This window comes from Typopeltis vanoorti, chromosome 4 (genome assembly GCF_054136105.1).
Source record: "Typopeltis vanoorti isolate ZY-2024b chromosome 4, IOZ_Tvanoo_1.0, whole genome shotgun sequence".
Lineage (NCBI taxonomy): Eukaryota > Metazoa > Arthropoda > Arachnida > Uropygi > Thelyphonidae > Typopeltis > Typopeltis vanoorti.
The window spans coordinates 108,017,446-108,036,015 of NC_143552.1; the positions used below are offsets into that span (position 1 = coordinate 108,017,446).

The window sequence follows — 18,570 nt, forward strand, 5'->3', positions numbered from 1 at the left end:
TCGTTAATTATCGAAAACAAAGGAGAAGAGTGTGCATAAACTTTTATAAACTTCGAATGAATTTCTTTTAGTGTTAAACCTTCTTTTACAAAGAATTTCATAACTGCACGATACTCAATTTTATCCATTTCATGGAATACAGACACCACTTTTGCTTCAGAGAGCTGTATAAAACCAACTACTTGATAGAATGACTTGCAATTTCACATGGATGCTTATGACAAATGCACCAAATTAGAAAAAAAAAATCGTGCTGATAGTGTTGCCATCTATGGTCGAGGTTGAGAACTTTTCAGACCACCCTCATATGTCTGTTTAATGATTACACCATGGCGTATTATCTATAAAAACATCACAATAAAAAGAAGGGAAACTGTTGCAAGGTTGACATAATTTATAGAACTGACAGAACATATAATTACACTTCAATAAGTAATACAATAAACCACTATGAGCAACATTTTCTACAAACCTGATATATGCAATTCACAAATATCCCCTCCTCCTTTATATATGATTCATTTATCTGTAATTTAATAAAATTACAGATAAATGAACTGCTTTCACCAGAGTTCAAGATCGGTACTATCAACATACGAAACCCGAATGGCAATAGAAATGGCACCAGCTCAGGAATTAGATAAGTACCAGATCGACATAATAGGAGTGACTGAAACAAAAAAAAAAAAAAAAAAAAAAAAAAAAAAAACTGGTGTGATCTTCCTGAACAATAAATACAAAATGTTATATTCAGGAAATGACAATCAAGGAAAAGGAATAGTAATAGTATTCAACACAAAATACTAGGCTAATCTTCTTGAATGGCAGGCAGTCTCAAGTAGAGTGATGTGGGCAAATATCAGAACGGGGAATTGGAGAATGAGACTTATTTGTGCCTATGGTCCCACAGAAGGTTCTACTAAGGTAGAAGTGGAGGAATTTTTTGATGCTTTAGAAAAAGCAACTGACACAATGTAAAAGTAAAAGTTGGTCCTTGTTGGGGATCTAAATAGCAGAGTAGGAAATGATTGTCAGACATACAAAAATATTTTGGGAAAATTTGGAGAAAAGAGCAAAGCTAATAATAATGGCAAATATTTGTTGGATTTCTGCTCAGGACATGAACTGGTTATTACTAACACCATGTTCCAACATGTGCACAAATTCACATGGAGAGAAGAGGCAAGGAATAAGAAAAGTCTCATTGACTATGTTATTGTTGATAGTTTTGTTTTTTTTTTCCTGGCGCAGGACACCAGAGTGTACAGAGGATGTGAAATTAGAAGCAATCACTATTTGTTCTTGTGCAGAACAAAATTGAATTTCATATTGAAAAGAACATGTAAAAAAGTTTTAAAGAAATTAAAGTTGAGCAGCTCTCAGATGTGAACTGTAGACTAAAATACACAAAGATTATTAAAGAAAAAATGAAAGAATTTGAGAACAGGAACCAAACCTTGGAGAAAACCCTCATTGATTCAACCAGAGAGGTGATATTGTTTGCAAGGATAGAAAAATCAGAACTCCATGGTGGACACAGGAAGTTAAAGAGGCAGTGAAGGAAAAGAAGAAAGCATATCAAAAGTTCCTGGCAAATAAGTCAGCTTTTGCTCTTAGAGAATACAGAGACAAATGTAAGAAAGCTAAACTCTGTGTAAAACTAGCTAAACAAAAGTCATGGGAGGACTTTGGCAAGAACATAGAAAATAAATATCAAGAAGGTGGTAAGATATTCTGGAGGTTATTGAAGAAGGTTAGAAATGGAGGAAAGAGTACTGTAAAGAAGTTAGAGATGATGAAGTTGACATGAAAACAGGAGAAAAAGATATCCTTGAAGTATGGAGTAATTACTTCGAAAAATTGCTAAATGAAACAAGCAGTGATAGCACAGTGGTAAAAAACACTCAACAGGCATACAGTCAGGAATACATATCCATACTTGAAGTAGAAAAAGCTATCAAAGGCTTGAAATGTGGAAAGGCAGCAGGATTAGATGATATTCAACCAGAAATGCTGAAGTATGGTAGTATAAAAGTGTTACAGTGGCTGCACTGCATAGTTCAGAAGGCCTGGACAGAGAGACGAATTCCTGATGATTGGAGTAAAGCTCTCATAGTATCCATATATAAAAAAGGGAAATAAAATTGAACGTGAGAATTAAGAGGTATTTCCCTACTGGGTGTTGTTCCTGGTAAGATTTATGCACGTATACTTGAGAAACGGTAGAGAAGAATTGTGGAAGAAAAGTTTGGTGAAGAACAAGTTGGATTCAGGCCAAATAGAGGCTGTCACGATCAGATCTTCACTTTATGACAAATAGTTGAGAAATCATGGGAATATAACACGGATCTGTATTTAAGTTTTGTCAATCTGGAAAAGGCATATGACAAGGTGCCAAGAGAGAAGCTATTCAATATGCTACAGTTATATGGTGTCAATGGGGCATTATTACATCAAGCAATACTTAGTCGGCAGTTAGAATTGAAGGAAGTACAGGAAGATGGTTTAATGTTAAATCTGGTGTGAGACAAGGATGTACATTATCCCCTCTGTTATTCGTTATCTATATGGATCACATTATGAAGTGGTTTAAACATGATATCAGAATTGGAGATGTTAATGTCAGCTCTTTGCTTTATGCGGACGATGCTATACTTCCAAATAAATCCACTACAAGTTTGCAAGATTCCCTGACTAAACTGAATAACTGTTGTAATAGATATGGTATGAAGGTCAGCATTAAAAAGACAAAGACAATGAAAATAGGTAGAATTGTTGAAAATGTCAACTGTGTTGTGAACAGGTAACCTGTGGAACAAGTAAAACATTTCAGCTACTTAGGCACGATTTTTATTGAGGATGGTAAATTAAACATAGAAATAGACAAGAGAATCAACAAAGCTGGTAAGGTAGGAAGTCAAATGAATAAATTCATGTGGAATAAGAGAGAAATCAGTCAGAACACTAAATTAGCTGCATACAAGACAGTGTTCAAACTTATTAAGATAGTGTTTTAACTTATTGATCTGAGAGCTGGGTCAGAAGTAAAACACTTGACCCAAGACTAGAGACCGCAGATATGAGAGTCTTGAGAAAGATTAGAGACGTGAACAGATGGCTCAATGGCAATATCATATTAAAAATGAGGATATTAGGAAAGAACCTGACATTGTCGGCATCCAGGAATGCATTAGCAGAGCTAATCTCAGGTGGTATGGTCACTTAAACAGAATGGGCGAAGAAAGATTAGCAAAACATGTGTTCTCTGCCAGGTTGGTAGGAAAATGAACCGGAGGAAGACCAAGATATTTGGATGGATACGGTACAATGTGCCTTAGACGATAGAAATATAAGATCTGTTAATGATAATATTGGAGTCTTGACAAGTAACAGACTGATTTGAAGGAAAATTGTAGATAGGAAGTTAGTAATGATGTCAATTTTTCATGTAGTACTATCATATCCTGTACACCCCTTGAGGGTACATGTCAGGAATTTGATGATGATGAACTCCTTTGAAAATGTGTATTTGAATTATCAATTCCATGAACTTGAAATTAGTTTATTAACTGATGCTGAATATTACTGTTTAATTAATGAATCCATTCTTATTTCTCTCCAGTTCAGTTATCAAAAATAAATCAAATATTATACAGAAAATGGTAGTTGTCCCTTTAATAAAATAATCACTTTTTTTATATCATTTACAGAAGAAAATTCAAAATCTTCTAATATAAAATGTTTCCTTTATTTTAGTCTTAAATAGTTTACAGATATATAACCAAATTTAAAAATGGCTTTTGCATAAAAGCTTCACAATTCCTTATTTGACTTTTTTGCTGAAAGGTGGTTGTGCATACTGCTAGATGTTGATGTTTCAAGAAAATAGCAGTTTATGCAAGATAAAAATAGTTCAGGTTAACAGGTTTCAATTATCAAGGCTGCATTTGTATTTTGCTTGCCTTGCTTCAATAAGTGGTAGAGTGAACAAAATATGGAAGCCAACTGAAAATTAAAACAATTAAACCAAAAACTTACGCTATGTGCTGCATGTAACTAACAGAGTTGAGAGGAACTATTAAGTTAATAAGACAGTATTTCTAATTTAGCAGTTTCCAAACTTGAGCAACATGAGTTTTCAGAGAAAATCAATCAAACAGCACTTTGCCATTTCTCAGCTTCCTTATCAGACTTCCTAATGGTTAATTATTAAGCATCTCTATGTATAGGGAGTCTACAGTTATTGGTGAACATGGTCACAAAACTTCTTAATCATTCTGCAAATCAGAAATTAGGCATCATTAAGAAATTATCACACAGCTAAACAGCAGTTCTAATGCTCTACTTTCACACGAATATGAATGCATCACTTCTGGTGTTGTAGGTTTACAAATTGAAATCATTTAAAGAAAACTACCTACAACAAAAGACAGAAAAAATATCAAAGATGCTATCAACTGTGATTTTGCTTATTTATTTTTTATAGCCTGGGTAGCTCAGTAGAAGTGGTGTTTGCACTCTACAGCACTTGACCGCACGATGAAAGGCGTTCAAATCTAGTCGCCGACAACAGGAACTTTTTCTAAGCCTTTTCTCTACCGGTTCCAGAGTTAATTGATCTCTGGCACTGGCTACTGAGTTTTTCCTTGTGGAAACTTAAACGTCCCATAAACTCAAGAAAATCGGCCGTCAAACCCACGCTATTTTCAGACATTAAAAATATTGTGTTAGGGACCACCAGATGGCGGCACTTACTAGCCGCCTTCTTCACTGCTTGCTGATTAATTAGTGATAGCCTTGCGCCAGCTATCTCTGATTGGCTACCAGTGGAGATTGAACTGCCCACTCAGTCTCCAAAAGTTAGATAGGGCTAAAAAACGGCCTCACCTACTCCCTATATGGGAACAAAAAGGCGTTAGCTGATTTTTTTTTTTTATTATTTTTTTATGTATCTAGTCTATTTTCATTAAGATGTACCTTCTCTCCTTTAAGCAGTTAACTGCATTACCTCACTACTCAAATTTGTTTTTGCTTTTATCTACCTCCTAAAACAGACCAGTTTCATGCAGACACCTTGAAACCATCCTATGGACTCTCTACATCAATATATTTTAAGGCTAGTTCTTCCACAACATCTAAATAATTCATCCTGGTAAATCCTAATAACATCAGTGTTACCCATTGCTGCAGCATTAACAATAACAGGTCAGAGTGCATTTTCTCACCTCTGCATGTCTAGTTTCCAAACAGAACTTGAATATTTAGTTCATACTTAGTTCTTGTGGAAACCATTAGGTGAGACAAGTGTAAATATCTTGTAAATATCTTTATGCTTGAAATAAGTGTTGATTTGATTATTCACTAGAATTACTAGAAACTTACAATAAGAAATCAGCAATAAACTACTGACCACCTCTTGTAAACTATACCCAAAATTTTTACTTACCTTTTACCACCATGGGCTTTTTGAATACTAGATTGAAAGAAGTGATCACTAAAAAAATCTAGTGAACCTGAGAAAATAACCCTTGCGTTGTTTCTCGACTGAAGAGCTGAAATTAGGAGAGTGCTTTTGCCTACAGCATGTGGATACTACAATGAAAAAACAAAAAGAATTAGTTCAGACATTCCAGGGAAGGGAAAAAGGCTGGAAATTAAAATCATTAATATCATTATAAAATATATTTAAGAGATTTGATTTTAGTAATTAAAAATGCCTCCTTAATGGTATCTCCAACTTGAAGTGGTAAGGAGGTTTGCATACACCAATGACCTCAAGAGCTATGCCAGCAGTAGCTAAGCTACTTGTAGGGCCTCCATAGCTGCACAGGTCAAGAGGTAGGGGTTTTGCATAAGGCTGGTTACCTTACCTAGTAAAAAATTTCTATAACTCAAGACACTTGAACTGGAAAATTCATCAGACCAAAACAACAGAAAATGACCAAGTAAGGATAAAGGTAACCGATTAGGAATTTCAGACATTTTTAAAGTAGCCACATGGAATATGTGAAACATAACAACAAAGGAATCAGAATTAGTAAAACAACTAAAAATTAAAAATATTAATATAGTTGTGATAACAGAAACAAAAAAAAAGGAATTAAAGGGAACAAAAGATATAGATGCTTTTGCTATGCTATATAGTAGAGTGGACCAACATATCAGAGCTTCTAGTGGTGTGGCCATTTTAATCGATAATAAATGGGAAAATAGAATACAAAAGTACAATTTTGTAAATTACGGGATTATAACAGAAATTAAAAACAAATAGAAATTACTTATATATCATAGGAGTATATTCTCCTGAAGAAGGTAGGAAAGAGGATTCCGAACAGTTTTATGAGGAACTACAAAAATCAGTTAAATAAATGTAATAAAAATGGCTATATATTAATAGCAGGAGATCTTAATGCTAGAGTTGGAAATAATCCGATCCCAAATGTCTAAAGAAAATATGGGGAAATTTGCATGAATAACAATGGTCAAGAACTATTAGATTTCTGTACTTTCAATAACTTTAAAAGAACCAATACTTCTTTTCAAAAAAAAGAAGTATTGGTTCTTTTAAATACATATACTTGGAATTACTAATCAGAAACTAGCTCCACGACTGAGAGATGTACATGCTTACAGAGGAAGTGAAATTTTTTCAGATCATTACTTAGTAGTCTTTAAAATAGAAATACTAGCAAAATGGAGAAAGGAAGTAAATAAGAAAAAACAAAAAAATAGAACAAATATACAAAGTATATCTATTACAAGGAGAAAGCATTAGAATATTATATCAATCACGATTAACAAATTACCTAAAAGAAGCCCAAATCAGTGAAGATATAGAACAATGGAAAAGCTTAAAGACCAGAATAAAGATAATCCATAAAGCAGCCTCTGAAGTACTTAGAAAGAAAAAGAAAACATTAAAAATCTGGAACACAGATATAGAAAATGCAATAAAAGAAAAACAAATGGCATACAAATCACTTCTTCAAAAGCATACAAAGGAAACATAAGAAATATACAAAAACAAAAGAAATATAGCTACAACCATAGTACAGAAAGCTCACCAAGTTTCTTGGGATAGATTTATTAATAAAAGAGAAGAAGACATAGCCTACAAAATATTAGGAAAATTAAACAACAAAGAAAGATACAGCACAAATCAACATAATACAAGAGAAATAATGAACAGAACATAATAAGAATTTATGGTATGACCCAAATTTAATAACAGAAAATAATAATAAAGAAATCAGTACTGATATAGAACCAATAAAATTGGAAGAACTAAAAGCAATAAAGGTATCAAAAAATAGAAAATCAACCAGATTAGATGGCATAAATACAGAGCTTTGGAAATATGGTGGAGAATACAGGCAGCCCTCGGTTTACACCTCAGTTCCATTCCTGAAAAAAACAGGTGTAAACTGAATCGGCATAAAACGAACCCAATTTAATGGAAGGCATGAAGTTATGTTCTGCGCAGTCAAAAAATATGCACATGAAGTATGTGTAACATTATTATATTTAAAACTTTGATAATACATACATATCTATTTGTTAAGATAAAATTATTAATAACGAAAACAAAACAAAATTATATACAAAAAATATGAAACTTCAAAAAGATATTACATATTTCTATGTTGAAGTTCCTGGTTTCAGATCACCTGCATTTTTTTTAAAAAAAGTATCCCGCGTTAACTGCCTAGATTTTCTTTCTTTAAGGAGTTCAGTATAAGGTTGAATAGATGCGATTACACTCCTTTTTACGTTCGTACTCAGTTCCCAATCGTGGTCCATTTCACAGAGTTCATCAGTCAATGTTTCTATGCTTGCAAAGATATTCTGTAAATTGGCCATCTTCATCTCTCTCAGAGGACCTTCTTTTTTTTCTTTCTCCTCCTTTGGATGTTGACTTAATTGTTTGGCTAATTCTTTTAAGTCTTCATTGGAAAGCAGATTATCGTGGTCCTCTAAGACTTCTGTCCCATCTTCAGCTGTAATATCGTACAATCCCACTTCTTATGCAAGCTTGGTAACATCTTCAATAACATTCTCCTCTTGCTCTAATTCCTCGAAGTCATGCATAAATGCTGGAAGAAGTTTTTGCCATGCTCCTTTTAAACACTTTGCTGACACGTCATTCCAAGCTGCCTCAATGTTGTTAATGCCCTTTAAAATATCGAATGACTGCCAATAGTCTTTAATAGTTTTTCCTGAAGTGTCAAAGACTCTTACCATTTCCATAATTATATGGAGGTAATAGACATTGAAAATTGATATAATCCCCTGATCCATCGGTTGCAAGAGAGATGTGTTTGGGGACATGTAAACAACCTTGACATCCAATGGTGTTCTTACTTCAGCAAGGTTTTCAGGATGTCCAGGGGCATTATACAAGAGGAGCAATGCCTTGGCTGGCAAATCATTTTCTTTACAGAAGCGAAGCATGGTAGGACAAAAATAATTTGTGTACCAATCTATATAAACGTCTTGTGTAACCCAAGCTTTCTTGTTCCATTTCCAATAGACTGGCAGCATAGCTTTGAGACCCTTGAAGGTGCGTGGTGTCTGTGAATGATACACCAACATTGGTTTAAGCTTCAAAGTTCCAGAGACATTTGCACCCAACAAAAGCATAAGTCTATCTTTTGCAGCTTTAAAACCTGGAGCAGAACGTTCTTCACAGGAAATGAAGGTGCATGATGGCAATTTTTTCCAGTAGAGCCCAGTCTCATCAACATTAAAAATGAGATCAGGAGGATAACTTCCTTGTTCTACACAGTCTTGAAATTCTTTAGGAAAAGCAGCCGCTGCCGCAACATCTGCACTTGCCGCCTCACCACATAATTTGACGCTGTGGCACTTACTTCGAGACTTAAATCTCGTGAACCAACCTTTGCTTCCTAAAAATGTTTCTTCAACCCCTGCCATAGCGTACATGTTTTGCATTTAGTGCCTGCTGTAGATTGTTGTGCAGACCATTTTATTCTATCTGCATTTTTCATAATTGTAGTAACAGCCGATGGAGGTAAGTTCATACTTCTACAGACATTAGCACGTGTCTGCCCATCTTCCATTCTTCGAATATCCTCCATCTTCTTTTCAAGTGTGATTGATTTCTACACCTTCTTAACACCAAGTTCTGTTAATTTTTCTGAACTTCTATTATCAGACATGGTATGCAATTACGTACTTTATCAATTTAAATATGCATGTACATAAAAAAAATTAAATAGAACAATTAGGTAGATTCAACATTAAACATATGTTGTATATGTTGAGACATATACGTCGTAGTAGCTCGGTAAACACTCAAACACTAGAGTGCCTGCTAGCATCGTTTCTCAGTCAACCACACCACAGTAAGAAAGCACGCACAGGCAACCGGCATTATTGTGAATCGGCATAAACCGAGGGCTGCCTGTATTTACATCATAGATTCTTAAAATTAATAAATAACTGTTGGATAAAATGTGAGGTTCCATCAGAATGGTTAAAAGCTAAGATTATATCTATACTTAAGAAAGGAGACAGAGACGATTGTGGAAATTACAGAGGAATAAGTTTATTAAATACAGGTTACAAAATTGACAGTAAAATCCTCAATAAAAGACTTAGAAATATTGCAAACAATCTACTCTCAGAAGAACAAAATAGCTTTAGACAAGGAAGATCACGTGTAGACAATATTTATGTGTTAAAACAAATTATTGAAAAAAAAAAAATGAGAATTTAATTTAGAGACTCATGTGGCCTTTTACAGATTATATAAAGATACAAAAATACAGTTAGGTAATAAATTAACAGAAGAGATTGAAATTATTTATTCATTATCTATATGGATCACATTATGAAGGAAAGTGGTATTAAACCTGATATCAAAATTGGAGATGTTAATGTCAGTTCTTTGCTTTATGCAGATGATGTTATACTTCTAAATAAATCTGCTACAAGTCTGCAAGATTCCCTAACTAAATTGAATAACTGTAATAGATATGGTATGGTCATCAATAACAAAACAAAGACAATGAAAATAGGCAGAAGCATTGAAAATATCACCTGCATTATGAATGGTGAACCTACAGAACAAGTAAAATATTTCAGTCACTTAGGCAGGATTTTTAATGAAGATGGCAAATTAAATATGGAAATAGACAACAGAATCAACAAAGCTGTTATGGAAAAGTCAACTGAATAAATTTATATGGAATAAGAGAGAAATTAGTCAAAACATAAATTTTAACTTATAGATCTGAGCACTGGATTAGAAGTGAAACACCTGACCAAAGACTAGAGACTGCAGATATGAGAGTCCTGAGAAAGATTAGGAGCATGAGCAGATGGCAATATCATATTAAAAATGAGGATATTAGTAAAGAACTTGACATTGTTAGCATCCAGGAATGTGTTAGCAGAGCTAATCTCAGGTAATATGGTCACTTAAACAGAATGGGAGAGGAAAGATTAGCAAAACAAGTGTTCTTTGCCAGGTTGGTAGGAAAAGACACAGAGGAATTTGATGATGAGAGATTGAAATAAATCAGGGTGTCAGACAGGGATGTAGCTTATTTCAAACTCTATTCAATATATATTGATCAGATTATTAAAATATGGAAAACAACAATAAAATAAGGTATACAGTTAACCAGAAGCACTGTTATCAATATAATGCTGTATGCAGATGATCAGATTATATTACAAAACAATGAAGATAACCTTCAAAAATAAGTTTACAAATTAAACAAAATAAGCAAATAATAGAATTTAAAACTCTTACAAAAGAAAACAAAAGTAATAGCATTTAAAGGTCGAGAGCATCTTAGATCAAAACACTTATAGAAAATAAAATAATAGAACAGATAACAGTTTAAATATTTAGGCTACATGATAACATACCTAAATGATAAAGATATAGGTGAAAAAAAAAAAGAAATTTCAGAAAATTTGTGGAAAAATTAAAAAGACACTGAATAAAAAAACAAGACAAGAAACTGAACTAAAATTTTACAAAGTAAGGCCACTCCCACTCTATTATATGGTTCAGAAACATTGACTATTAAAAAGAAAGATGAAAGTAAAATACAAGCTGCAGACATGAGATTTTTAAGAGCAATAAAAAAATGCACACAGTTGGACCATATCAGAAATGAAGAAATCAGAAAAGAACTAGATATTTATAACATAAATGAAAAGATCAAGGAATATAGAGAGAAATGGAAAGATATTGGCTACCAAATGGATAGATAAGTGGATAGATATAGACCAAAGGGAAAGAGAGAGAGAAAAAGACCAGTGAAGCCAGAACAGGCAAATGCCCAATCCTTGAAGAGAAGAATTAAAAATGGAAATCTATAATATTTTACTAGCTTTTATTAACTTTTAAAATTTTACACCTTCACCAAATCAATAGCATTTTTTTTTATTATTATTCCCACACATGAAAGGCCACAAGGACTGTACCAAATCAGATGTGTGTGTGTGTGTGAATATGGGTCAAGAGAAAAGTAACCTGTTGAGATTCTTTTTGAGGAAGTTGAGGTTGTAGTCTTTCGGGGAATGCTTCATGAGGAAGACTGCTCCACAGAACTGAGATAGATGGCATAACAGATGAATGGGAGGCAAGTTCAGTAAGTGGATGTTAGCAATGGTTGTTCATGTTATTGTTGGTTTAGCAGAAACAGTGAGGGTGAGTAGAGACATTATACATACAGTTCTACTGAAAAGCAGAAATATCTGGAGAAGAGACAACACAGAAATGACTATTTTTGTAAGATGAAATCATAGCACTTTATGACTGCATACAATTTAGCATTCACAGTGATGTCCTATCAGTTTATTCTGTGGAAGCATATAGAAATGAAACAAATGTTCCCAGTTCTTGTATAAAAGTCACATTCAACAAATTCCCAACTATAATTTACATGTGCTGCAATATAGTTAAACTTTTTTTTTAATAAAAAATTTTGACCTAAAGGGATTTCATTTTAATTTTATTCTTTGAACTAAATGCATTTGCAATATAAATCAATAAATTTACAATATCATGCAAATTTCATGATCACAAATATGAAATGTACTTCACATTCAAAAATCCAATGAGAAGTATTAAATTAACAGTTTGCCATGCACTATTTCTTAACATTCACATGAACTAAATTCTAAAAATGAATAAACCTACTGCAGTTTTTTTTAGATATTAGAAACTAAGTGACTACGTATATACCATGACTAATGAGCATTCTCTAATTATAAAGAATGTGTTTGAATGCAATTATTTACTATTTAAATTACATAATTAACAAGTATCAAAGAAAACAATTCACATATGACAAGTGATAAATCTGATTGCATCACAGGATGATAAGAATTTAGAAAATAGGTTGAAAAACTATTTACATATGAAATATGGCATTAATATTTATATTACAAAGGTTATTTACATAGATAACTTTGAAAGATCCTGTAACAAATCATATTTTAGATCATTTGTTGTTTTAAATAGGTCTATAACTTCATGAAAATAAAATTTTAGGTGAAAAAATAGGGTTAATTATAATGCTAGACAACAATTCCTTAAATTTATTACCCAAATACTAAATGCAGCAGAACAAGGATACAATATACAGATTGCCAAGGTAAAGTTCTGCAGAGGTACTAGTGCAGTACATGTTATATGTGTTGGGAATGAGGAAGTGGTGAGGATTCAGAGGCAAGTGACTAAGATAGAACAGCTATATATAATGCACCCTATAAGGTTACAATGAAGATCCTTAAGATCTGTGGGCTATTACTAAAGTTGGTTGATAGGTAGAGAAGAGGGAAGATATGATAGAAACATGCAAGTTACTAAAGGAGTTTACGATTGACACACAATTTTTTTAATACTTGACAAGGGAGAGAATATACAAAGAATTCCAGTACACCACTTTCTGGATACTGTACAAGAGTGCATTACTATGGGTGCGCAGACTAGAATTTTTGCATGAAAAGAGGTGAATAAGTGGAATGGATTATCAGAAGCAGTTATGAATATGTCAGTGAATGGGTTCAAGGAGAAGTATCAGACAGACATTGTCTGTGATTAATAGTGTGAGCCTCCAGTAATCAGCCTTCAGATTCCATGGAGATGCCCATGTAATAATGATAATATTGATTATATGGTGGAGAAATAAAGCTCTCCTCAGTAGGAACTAGACTCAGGAAGACACTACAGTTAAATTAATGCAAAATGTTGCAGTTCCCATATACTTCAGAACCAAACAAAAAATTTTTTAAATTCTCTGAACCAGTGAATTTAAGTGAAAAAAAGAGGGTTATTCATAATGCTTTGTATAACTTGTATATAGGAAATATATGACTTCTGCATATTTAACCTCATTATCTTCCTGGGTCTAACTCCCACTGAGGAAGATCTCAATAAAGGTCAAAACATAGTTATTAGCAATATAAACATCCAAAAGGAAGTATTCTTTGCATTATGGGATACTAAGACAATTGATTTGAAGTCAAGAGCCTCTATATACAAATAGCTTAGTAGTGAAAATACTTCATGCATAAACCATGTTTTCTTACACTTGAATATAGGATTAAAACAAGAACGGAATTTGTCTATTATAATTCACTTTCAATTGAAAAGCTCATAAATATTTCTCATATCCTGGTTGGAATTTGAACCCTGAGTTTGTTAAAAATGGCAGAATACATATCTCTTGTAACTTTGAAGGATAAATCATAAATAGATTTTAACTAATATAAATAAACTTACTTCAGTGATTTTATTGTCTGGATTATAACAATAAGCTGCAGAAGAAGCAGTCAGAACTTCTAATATCAAAGAATTTTCTTGATCTGAAATGATTCTGAAACCAGACAATAATACAAAAACTATTAATAAGAATTACGATTCTAAAAGATACAGAATCGCATAATTTCTAAAATTATAAAATGCAAACATATTACTGTACAAATATGAATAATTTTCTAAAATCCAACTGGATGTTATTTTCATTCACCATTGATAACTACTAATTTTCCAATTTCCCAAATTGTTGGTATAAGTGAGACATGGTTGAACAAGGATGACATTCTGACAGAAATAGAGATGTATGATATGTAATCTTCCATGAAGACAGACAAAGCAAAATTGATGATGATGAAAAACTACTAATGGAGTTGTACCCATACACGGAGATGACAGGAACAACTACAGAATGGTTTTGAGGCAGTATGGTGGGAAGTGGAAGTGGACAGGATGAAATGTTTAGTAGGGTGTTGCTATAGACCTGGTAATGTGGAAGGCAATGAGAAGGAAATGTTTAGACAAATTGGTCAAGGTAATAAGAAGAGTGATTGTTATGGGTGATTTCAATTATGGCAATATAGACTGTGAAGAAGAGACAGCATCAGGAAACAAAGAGAATGAATTTGAGTTTTTAAGAGATAACTACCTTAAGCAGTATGTAACAGAGGCCACACATGGATCGAGAATATTGGATTTGATTATCTCATCAGAAGATGTTGTAAATGAAATATCAGATCATCCTCCAGTTCATGAAAGTAACCATGAAGAAATCACTTGGGTGGTGGCCAGCCATATCAGGACTTTTATGAGAAAAAGTCATATGTGGAACTATAAGGCAGGTGATTATGGCAAACACAAGAGGCAGCTTGCAGTGATATCATGGAATGAGGAATTGCATGGGAAGGAAATCAATGCTGCTTGGTCTCTACTCAGAAATTATCTGGCAGAGGCAACGAATTAGTGTATTCCAAAGGTCATAAGATTAAATGAGGTAGGCATAAAATGGATGACTGAATGCAATCTAGAAGAAAAAGGCATTGTTGAGTTTGCACAAGATGAGAGAAGAAAATCAGTTACACGAGGAGTGAAAAGAACAAGCAAGGAAGGCGACTCACTTAGTAGGGGTAGCAAGCATGCAGTATCAGCAGCAGTTAGCAAATGAAGCTAAAAGAAATCCTAAAGAATTTTTCTGAAATGTGGCCAGTAGAAGGAAGACTAATTATGAGAAGATGATGTTGGTCAGTGATAATGGAAGAATGATGAACACTGAGGAGGACATAGTAGAGATGTTAAATGAGCAGTTCATTAAAGTATTCCATCCTTGTGATTGTAACATAATGCAGAACTTGAGAGCAGTGGGAATGGGAAAGAACCAGCGATTGTGAGAGAAGAGGAGATATATGAAGAACTGAGTAAACTTGACGTCAACAAGGCATGGCACTTGATGGTATATCACCACGTTTCTTGAGGGAACGTTCCAGGGAGTTAACAGCTTTAACGTACATTTATTTTTAACATCTTAGATTAGACGGGGTCCCAAAGGAATGGAAAGATGGCAAAATTGTTCCGCTTTATAAAGGAGACAATAAGACTAAAGCTTCAAATTATAGGCCAAATCTGCTTGTCTGGAGTTGTGGTCAAGATGTTGGAGAAGCTAGTGAGGACAAAGATTCAGAACTGGGTGGATAACAATATAATTCTCTTTAACAGACAGCATCATCAAATTCTTGCCATTTACCCTCAAGGGGTGTACAGAATATAATAGTACTACATGAAAAACTTGCATCATTACTAACTTCTTATCTACAATTTTCCTCCAAATCAGTCTGTTACTTGTCAAGACTCCAACATTATCAAATCTTATATTTCTATTGTCTAAGGCACATTGTACAGTTTCAATCCATCTACATCTCTGTCTTACTCTGGGTCATTTTCCTGCCAACCTGGCAGAGAACACTTGTTTTGCTAATCTTTCCTCGCCCATTGTGTTTAAGTGACCATACCACCTGAGATTAGCTCTGCTAATGCATTCCTGGATGCCGACAATGTCAAATTCTTTCCTAATATCCTCGTTTTTAATGTGATATTGCCATTGATGCCATCTGTTCATGCCTCTAATCTTTCTCAGGACTCTCATATCTGCGGTTTCTAGTCTTTGGTAAAGTGTTTTAATTCTGACCCAGCTCTCAGATCAATAAGTTAAAACTGGTTTGAACACTGTCTTGTATATACAGCTAATTTAGGGTTCAGACTAATTTCTCTCTTATTTCATATGAATTTATTCAATTGACTTCCTACCATACCAGCTTTGTTGATTCTGTTGTCTATTGCTATATTTAATTTACCATCTTCACTAAAAATCATGCCTAAGTAGCTGAAATGTTTTACTTGTTCCACAGGTTCTCAGTTCACAACACAGCTAACATTTTCAACGATTCTGCCTATTTTCATTGTCTTTGTCTTTTTATTACTGACCTTCATACCATACCTATTACAACAGTTATTCAATTTAGTCAGAGAATCTTGCAGACTTGTAGCGGATTTATTTAGAAGTATAACATCTGCATAAAGCAAAGAGCTGACATTAACATCTCCAATTTTGATATCGTGTTTAATACCACTTTCCTTCATAATGCGATCCATATAGATAAGGAATAATAGAGGGATGATGTACATCCTTGTCTCACACCAGATTTAACATTAAACCATCTTCCCGTACTTCCTACAATTCTAACTGCTGACTTACAACTCAAATAAAGACTAAGTATTGCTTGATATAATGCCCTATTTAAACCATATAACCAGTAGTGAGCTATGGAAATTTTTTTAACAAAGGGCTCACATCGTCAAGCAAAAAAACATCCGTATTTCACACAAAAATTTTTATTAATACAGCTTGTGTACAAATTCCAATCAAAAAGTATGAGAGGACAATCAACCTCTAATGGCTATCATTTTTAAACAAATATTTCATGATCTAAACAAGAACTATTTACACAATCAACTGTGTTAATTTATCTTATATAACAAAAACATTTTTTAACTATCAAAATATAATAAGAATGAAATCTTTTATAAAAAATTTGATTGGCTACTGATTTTACCATACGATTGGCTACCAGAAGGGACAAAGATAAAGATAGCGCATGCGCTTATTGTCAAACTTGGGAACATTCGTTATAGAGGAGTTGAAACAATAATTCGAAATAATCTATACACTGCCGAATAGACTAATTTTTGTTAGGTTATGGTATGAATTTGTTGCTTAATACGTTTAAAATAAAAAATTTTTTTTTGAAAAAATAAAAAAGCAAACAAGAAGAACAAGGGACTCGCAAATTTGAGAAAACTTTAACAAAGGGCTCGTGCGAGCATCTTATCGTTCACCACTGCATATAACTGTAACGTATTGAATAGTTTCTCTCTTGGCACCTTGTCATATGCCTTTTCCAAATCGACAAAACTTAAATACAGATCTTTGTTATATTCGTTTGATTTCTCCACTACTTGTCATAAAGTGAAGATCTGATCCTGAAAGCCTCTAGTTGACCTGAATCCATCTTGTTCTTCACCAAGCCTTTCTACCACAATTCTTTTCAACCGTTTCTCAAGTATACTTGCATAAATCTTACCAGGAACACTCAGTAGGGAAATACCTCTTAATTCTCACATTCAGTTTTATTTCCCTTTTTATATATGGGTACTATGAGAGCTTTACTCCAATCATCAGAAATTCGTCTCTCTGTCCAGGCTTTCTGAACTATGAAGTGCAGCCACTGTAACACTTTTATACCACCATACTTTAGTATTTCTGGTAGAATATCATCTATTCCTGCTGCCTTTCCACATTTCAAGTTTGACGGCTTTTTCTACTTCAAGTATGGATATGTATTCCTGACTATATGTCTGTTGAGTGTTTTTTTTACCACTGTGCTATCGCTGATTGTTTCATTTAGCAATTTTTCGAAGTAATTACTCCATACTTCAAGGATATCTTTTTCTCCTGTTTTCATGTCACCTTTATCATCTCTAACTCCTTTTACAGCTCTTTCCTCCATTTCTAAGCTTCTTCAACAACCTCCAGAATATCTTACCACCTTCTTGATATTTATTTTCTATGTTCTTGCCAAAGTCCTCTCATGACTTTTGTTTAGCTAGTTTTACACAGTGTTTAGCTTTCTTACATTTGTCTCTGTATTCTCTAAGAGCACAAGCTGCCTTATTTGCCAGGAATTTTTGATATGCTTTCTTCTTTTCCTTCACTGTCTCTTTAACTTCCTGTGTCCACCATGGAGTTCTGATTTTTCTATCCTTGCAGACAACCTCACCACATGCCTCTCTGGCAGAAGCAAGCAGGGTTTTCTTCAAAGCTTGCCACTGAATCTCCAAAGATTGGTTCCTGTTCTGAAACTCTTTCATTTTTTCTTCAATAATCATTGTGTATTTTAGTCTACAGTTCACATCTGAGAGCTGCTCAACTTTTATTCGCTTTAAAACTTTCTTACGTTATTCTTTTCGATATGGAATTCAATTTTATCCTGCTCAAGACTAAATAGTGATCACTTCCAATTTCAAATCCTCTGTACACTTTGGTGTCCTGCACCAGGGAGAAAACATCACTATCAACAATAACATAGTCAATGAGACTTTTCTTATTCCTAGCCTCTTCACCCCCATGTGAATTTGTGCACATTTTTATGTTGGAACATGGTTAGTAATAACCAGTTCATGTCCTGAGCAGAAATCCAACAGATATTTGCCATTAT

The 18,570-nt window shown here is 33.7% G+C and overlaps 1 protein-coding gene across 1 annotated transcript in view; it reads right to left on the reverse strand.

The window, feature by feature from the left end:
* Positions 1 to 18,570, reverse strand: part of Ost48 (dolichyl-diphosphooligosaccharide--protein glycosyltransferase non-catalytic subunit Ost48) — a 98,580-nt gene that overhangs the window by 35,940 nt on the left and 44,070 nt on the right. Inside the window, exons 6-7 of the mRNA XM_090391409.1 lie at positions 13,769 to 13,862; positions 5,447 to 5,592 (exon numbers count right to left, since the gene is read on the reverse strand). Coding sequence (XP_090247535.1) covers positions 5,447 to 5,592; positions 13,769 to 13,862 — 240 coding nt within the window. The remainder of the gene's footprint in view (positions 1 to 5,446; positions 5,593 to 13,768; positions 13,863 to 18,570) is intronic.